Genomic DNA, 7047 nt, shown 5'->3' on the forward strand with positions numbered 1-7047 from the left:
TTATATGCCTTGTGCAGAGCCAGATCCAGCAGTAGACAACCTAGGCAGTTAGCCACCCCAGCCAGCGGGCCCTGGGCATCACATTTCCTTTAATTAATAAAAAAAAATTATATTTTAAGGAAGTTCTTCTTTAAGAATGCCATCTGCTTCTGGTTGCAAATACCTGTTGCATCTGTGTGTGCATCATTATCGCACAGACCTGTTCACTTCTTCCTTTCTGCATTCCAAGTGCATGGAATTTAAATACAAGAAGACGTTAACTGCTTCTGTGGAATGTAGACATGTTCCCTGGACCTGGATTCTTCATCAGCACGGACTGACACAAGTAAAATGTGTGTGTGTGTGTGTGTGTGTGTGTGTGTGTGTGTGTGTGTGTGTGTGTGTGTGTGTGTGTGTGAAGCTGCTAAAAATTTGAGTTTCAAGTGCAATTTTAGGAAACTGACTTTCATTTCAAGTGCATTTTCAAGGAACTGAGCTTCAAGAGAAAAGGAGTTTCCTACTGCTCATGTTAAGTCTGTTTACAATGTGCAGTTATTTTGTTTATCAAATGCTATCACTGTTGTGCTATACAGTTTACAAACATTGTTAATAGCACAACAGGTAGCATACTTTCTTTTGATGCAGAAGGCTGTGTAGATGAAAGTACAGTTGTGTAAAATCTTACCATAATGGTAGATGTCCTTGCCTTCACTGATGCAGTATTTAAAACATATGGGAGAGTGCCAAAGTTCAAGAGGAAACTTGGGACAAGGAAGGGGCAGAACAGTCTCCTAAAAAGCCATGAGGAACTGAACTAGCAAAACCAGCCCTAGCTCTAGAGATACCATCCAACTTGTAGTGCTTGGTAAAGGTATGCACAGAAGTCTAGGTAGCTGCTTCAGGAATAGTAGTAGTATGTAAACCTTTGAAAAAAGCACCAGAAGAAGCCACAGCTCTAGTAGAATTAGTCTTAATTGAAAAAGGAAGGCTCTTGCCATGAAATGTGTAACAAAAAGAAATAGCATTAGAAATCCAAGAAGAAATGGTTTGCTGGGATACAGCAAGTCCCAAAGATCTTAGGATGAAAAGAAACAACTGATCAGATTTTCTAGTAGCCCGAGTCATATCCGAATAAACCCTATGTTGCCTATGCATGTCCAAAGTATGCAGCACCCTTTCACTGTCAGTTTGCAGAGAGGGGAAAAAAATAGGCAGATAGACTAGTTAAGTGAAAGCTCATTAACCACCTTTGGCATAAAAAAAAGGTTAGTGCGGAAGGACACTGTCCTCATGAAAAATCAAAAAAGGAGGACAAGCTGTCTGGTAGAAGTAAGCGCCAACAAAAGAACAGTCTTCCAGGAACAATGTTATAAGGAAGCTAAAGCAACAGGCTCAAAGGGAGCCTGAGTCAACTTCTCCAAAACAAAATTAAGATCCCAGGGAGAAGGAATAGGCTCCCTAGGAGGTCTAAAATTAAGGGCACCTTTAAGAAACTGTTTCATCTCAAATGTAGCAGCTAAAGGAAGAGGAAAAGGCAGACAGGCAGTGATGGCCAGTAGGTGGGCCTTAGAAGAATAGGCCAAACCAGCACTGAGCAACTCACACAAATAAGCGAGAACCAAAGGAGCATCCACAGTAAGTGGGTCTAGTTTACGAGAGAGTCACCAAAAAGAAAACCTCTTCCATTTGAATTAGTAGGATTTCATACTCATAGGTTTCCTGGCCTCCTGCAGGACTTGCAGCATGTACTCTGGAAAAAAAGGTGTCTATGAGGAATCAAAATCCTATCACCCACAGTGTCAGTTGAAGCATGGACAGGTGGGGATGGATAAGAGATCCCTTGTCTTGTGTGAGTAGATCCACACTGTGAAGTAACTTGTGATGATTGCCCCTGGCTAGATGCAGAAGAAGAGGGAACCAGTGCTGTGTCCGATTTCACCATTTTAATTTTCGAATAATAAGACTTTTAGCTCAAGAGATCATTGGTGGCCTTCTGAAGGGCTCTTTTTGCTTAAAATATACATTTAGACTGGCGGCAAACAAGTCCTATTTTTGGTAGGCCTGAACGTCTCCTGTATGCCCTATGTTGTGCAGGGAGTGTTTGGTGACGTTCTGCATACCTTTAAAATAACAGGAGTCTTTAGTAGACTGGCCAGATGTTGGGCTTCCGCAGCAGGGGGACCCATATGTTTTGAATACTGCAGCAGTGAATGTAAGGACATTTGCTGATATTGTGTTGTACTTTAAGGGGGTGGGGGTGCTGCAGTCCTAATATGTCCTCCTTTGGATGAGATACCAGTAACTATGAACCAGTTCTAGGCTTGCCATCTATTTCTATATTATCAGCTTACCAATTTTTTTTTTAATGTAATACAGGACATTTATTCTTCAAGGGCAATGAATTTGTAGATGAAACTCTGAAATTTAAAGTTGTTTGCTAGCAGCAACCTCTTCATTAGTGACATATGTCTTTAATTTGGAATTATTCAGAGGACTTTTACCTCTGTAGAGACTGTGCATATTAATTGATATTGATGGATTGTAATGACAAGTTTGAGGGGCCTATTATAGATGAAATGTTCTGAATTGGGGAGTTTGTTCATTATTGGTTCATACATTTTGTTTCACTTCTTACTGGAAAAATGTTCAAAACTACAGATTTAAAACACACTACCAAGTTCTGCTGCAATATACAAGGATTATAATTTACTATAATCAGGAAGGTGAATCAAAGAACACCATGGTCCTAAAAATGTGGGTAAGGGGCCTGTGATTTGAAAACGGCCCAAAGGTAAACTTTGTCACTGGCCAGATACATTTTCTTTGAATGTGGATTTCAGTGCTGTTTCATGAGCAGAGAAGTTTTAATGCTAAGTCTGTTTTCATTGTGAGACTGTAAATGTCTATCAGTGTTTGTGTTATAAAATTTGAAATAAAAGTTTCAATTTAAATCCAAATATCTGTAATCATCCTAGAAGTAAAGCAGAAAACAGTATGCAAACTGTGAGATTTTAACAGTGTTTATAGTAACTGGGGAGAAATAGCCAAGTAATGGAACACTGGAATGGCTGTGGGAGGGGCAATCCATTACCCTGCATAGAACCCCATTTGACCATGATCTCTCTCTGACCTTGTGACATAAGAAAGTTACATAACAAAACTTATTCAGTACCTTTCACTACCTCCAATGTTTTACTCTTGCACTACAACAGACATGGCACCAATCAGAAACCTTTTACAGCTGTAAAAGCCATAAAACACTGACCCATTGCTTAACAGCTCTTAAAGCTGTTAGAAGATCAGAGGTGTATTAGACGTCTGGACAATCTGTGTGTGACAGTACTAAGTGTTTTACAACTTTCAAAGTTGTAAAAACGTTCTGCATTCTTAGACTTTTTTCTGGAACTGATAATGTATGTGAGCAGCTACAAAGAACTGTGATTAGGTTTCTCAGTTCATAACTAAACAGTAATATGCTATCATAAAAAAGATGCCAAGATTCATGTCAACAACATGCAACAACTTGGTTATAAGCAGAGAAACTTGATGATAATCGTCTGTGCTTTAGTCTTTACAGGAATTCATTTGGATGCAGCCTTGCAAAAGCACTTCAGAAGATCTTTGCTGCTCTAGTTTTGCCCCTTTTCTGTTTTCAGACGTTTTTTAATAGAAGTGGAAGATGCAGCAGCCTGATGTCCATGTTTGAATGTAGTCAGCAGTTGTTGTTTTTCAAGTGCCTTGTCTGAAGTTTTCAGCATCTCCACGCAACTGCTTACTGTTTCATTGTAACCCTTCCTGGATATTACTGCTTTCAAAATATAACAGCATAACAGACAGCAAAAATGCTACTTCCAGCCTTCTAGATCTAACCTATAAAACAGCAGCTGTCTTCCATTTCAAAAGGATGACCTCTCTGTCTGCAACTTTTTTTCATTTCTAAGGTATTGCACTTAATAATGCTTGTGACATACCATCACCCATTTTAACAGGAAAACTGGAGCTTTGCTGCAAATTTGTCCTTTAAGTAAGTGCAATATTTAAAACTAAAAGCATATGGTGTGTTTGTTACATCCCCATTTTTTGTCTGGCATTAGAACAGTCATCATTTGCAGCTATGCTGAGATAAGAGACCCACTGTGAAAGATGGTTTTCTGGTTCATCCTTTTTTTCTTAGTGTATTAGAGTGTAACTCACCAGCAAAATTGCCTTCATTCATGGCACCAAAGCACATAGGTTCATGGTAGGTACTAGACTATCGTCCCAAGGGCCTACGTAAGCCTAGCCAGCAAGGTTCCATAGCTTACGCCACCCAAGAAAGTTATTTTCCTGTGCCACTGTCAAGCAGAGACACAGAAGTGATCCTCGGGGTGTATTTCCTATTTCCCATCCGCTCATCAAGATTTTTCTTGGAGTGCTAATGAAGAACTTTGCTTGACATAGATGGGTAGCTTGTTCCAGAGTATAGGAAGTCTCTGGGACAGGAATTTATCCCACCAGTGTGTCCTGTTTATTGTGGTGACAAGGATTAGGTCCCTAGAGCGTGTAGCTTGAAGGGATTGGGATTTCTTTAGGTGTAGCATGTCCAACAGTTCTGGGTTTGACGTAGCTTTATATGTTAGGCAAAGATCACGTCTGAGTAGGCGATATGCTACGGAGTAAAGCTGGAGTTTTTTGAGGCAGTCAGTGTAGGGCATTTGTTTGAAGCCGGTAATCCTCTTTGTGAGGTACTTCTGTGACCTTTCCAGCTGCTGCAGATGTCGTGTGAGGTACATTCCAAAAGGGGCATTGTACTCTATAATGGGTCTAATGAGTGACGAGTAGAGGGGAACAATGACCTCTTTTTTCATGGATGAGAACCCTTTTATGATGAGGTGTGCCACGTAGAAGGTCTTCCTGACTGCTGTGGCGATGTGACTATCAAAGGAGAGACTACTGTCCACCTGGGTCCCAAGGTCTCTTATCACGCATTCGGTGTTAAGTAGATTGCTGCTTATGTGGTAGTTCATAGGTACAGAGTTTTTACCAAAGGGGATGACACTGCACTTTTTGGCATTGAGCTTGAGGCCATGGCACTGATACCAGGCATCTGTCTCAGTGAGGCCCACATAATGTCTTCTAGTTAATGTGAAACCTGTTTTTAGAATGCAGTGGGCAGTTGTTTTTATTTCCACTTCATTAGTGCCTCCTACTTCCTTCTTTTGGTGAACATGCTTCTATAACCTTTATTACTACTGATTAATCTTACCAGAAGTCAGCATTTGCCCATATGGAATTAGAATGTATGCTAATGCTGGTCTGACAGAAACTGAACTTTTTCTTAGTGTTGTTATCTAAGCAGGACGTCCGGCAGTGTATTCTTAATATAAAACAGTACTTCATTTCCTATGTAAAAATGTACAGTTTAGTGTTCCATACAAAGAGCTAACTGGAAGTTACTCACTTCCTTTATGACAGAACTTAGAACATGAGGCTTGTGGTATTCATATGTCATCTGTTGTTAGGGGTGAAGGACAACATGCTGACAGAGCAGAAAACTAAACATCAGCTTTTAAATGTGTTTATCTTACAGCAGGATTAAACACAGGATTTAAGGCAGTAATAACCAGCAATGTACCTCTCGGCGGTGGACTGTCAAGTTCTGCTTCACTGGAAGTTGCTATGTACACCTTCCTTCAACAGATTACTCCAGGTAAGCCTTTTTTATAGTCACTGTACGGATGATCTGTGAGTACATTGCTATATTTAGTATGAGTGACGTACTGATGGTGTGTGTAATTTGAATTTTATGAACAAGGCCAACCCCGCAAAGCACAATGTGCCTGTTTTGAGGTAGTTCTTTGGTATATTCATTTAGAACTCTCAAATGTACCTCATTACTAGGAATTGTCCTTATTTTGAGTCTTAAAAGTCCATATTCTTCATTGTTCCACATGGGGAAAGGTCTTTCACATTCAGTGTTAAGAATTTTTTTAACTGATATCCAAGGTAAGTGATGCTATATCAAATAAGTAAATCAAAAGAACATTTTATAAACTTAAACTAACATACTTAATCCGATGATCTCCCTGGTTGGAGCTGTTAGTAAGAATTCCACATTTTGCCCATTTGTTCCACATTATGAAAGGTAGTGTTCCAGATTTTGGAAGTAGAAGGTTGCGAGCTATATACTTATCAATTAATAAGTTAACCAACTAACTAACTAACTGGCTAACTGTTTACCAGGATAGTTCAACTGGGTCAGCAAATCCCTTTGCAGTCAAGGCCCAGGGAGAAAAGCTCCACAGATCAACTTTTAAACTTTTTTTTTTTTTTAAAAAAAAACAGTTAACCAAAAATTTTTAAACCTTTTTTGGGCACCATTTTTTAGGGTTTTTTCCCAACCTTTTTTGGGCCTTTTTTTGGTTGAAAAAACCAATTTTTCCCCAAGTTTTTTTTTTTTCCTTTGCCACCCTTTTTTTTTGGAAAAAATACCACTTTGTTTTTTAATATTTTTTTAAATTTTTTTGCCCCAAAAAGGCAAAGATAAATACTTCAAAATGTTTGCTGGAGTCTCTGTCTTCCTTTTTTCAGAGGATTTTATGATTCAGAGTTTTAATTTGAATGTTTTTATAGCAAACAGTTTTATTGTTGTTGCAATACAGAAACAAAATTGATAACTTTGTGCATTTTTACAATAAATTAAATTTACAAAAACTAAGTTACCAAATAGTAACCTTATTCCAGATTTTCTCTTTTATCCTTTCCAGCATTTTCTTTATTAACAGCAGTGTTTTTATTAAATGAAAATTGTTCTCCCCTTTCACTTTAATTCGGCAGACATATTTTCCCCATTTCTTATTTCACTTTAGATGAGGCAAAAGATAGACGACTGCACACTCATCTTTACTTAAATTCCAGTTTTGTCAGTCTTTATTTTTGTTACTCTTTAAAGAAATTAATGTAATAATTTATCAGTAAATAAATTATTACATCTAGTCGACCTGATATCAAAAATATTTATCCCCCCTTATTTTTTAGCACTAGCTCTTTCTTGCCAATACCAAACCTGCACTATAAACTGTGACAGAA

General features: G+C 38.5%; 1 protein-coding gene across 1 annotated transcript in view; it reads left to right on the forward strand.

Moving 5' to 3' along the window:
- GALK1 (galactokinase 1) overlaps positions 1 to 7047 on the forward strand; it is a 211921-nt gene that overhangs the window by 83346 nt on the left and 121528 nt on the right. Inside the window, exon 3 of the mRNA XM_044084936.1 lies at positions 5549 to 5668. Coding sequence (XP_043940871.1) covers positions 5549 to 5668 — 120 coding nt within the window. The remainder of the gene's footprint in view (positions 1 to 5548; positions 5669 to 7047) is intronic.

Source organism: Protopterus annectens, chromosome 10.part0 (assembly GCF_019279795.1).
Source record: "Protopterus annectens isolate FY-2018-M chromosome 10.part0, PAN1.0, whole genome shotgun sequence".
NCBI lineage: Eukaryota > Metazoa > Chordata > Ceratodontiformes > Protopteridae > Protopterus > Protopterus annectens.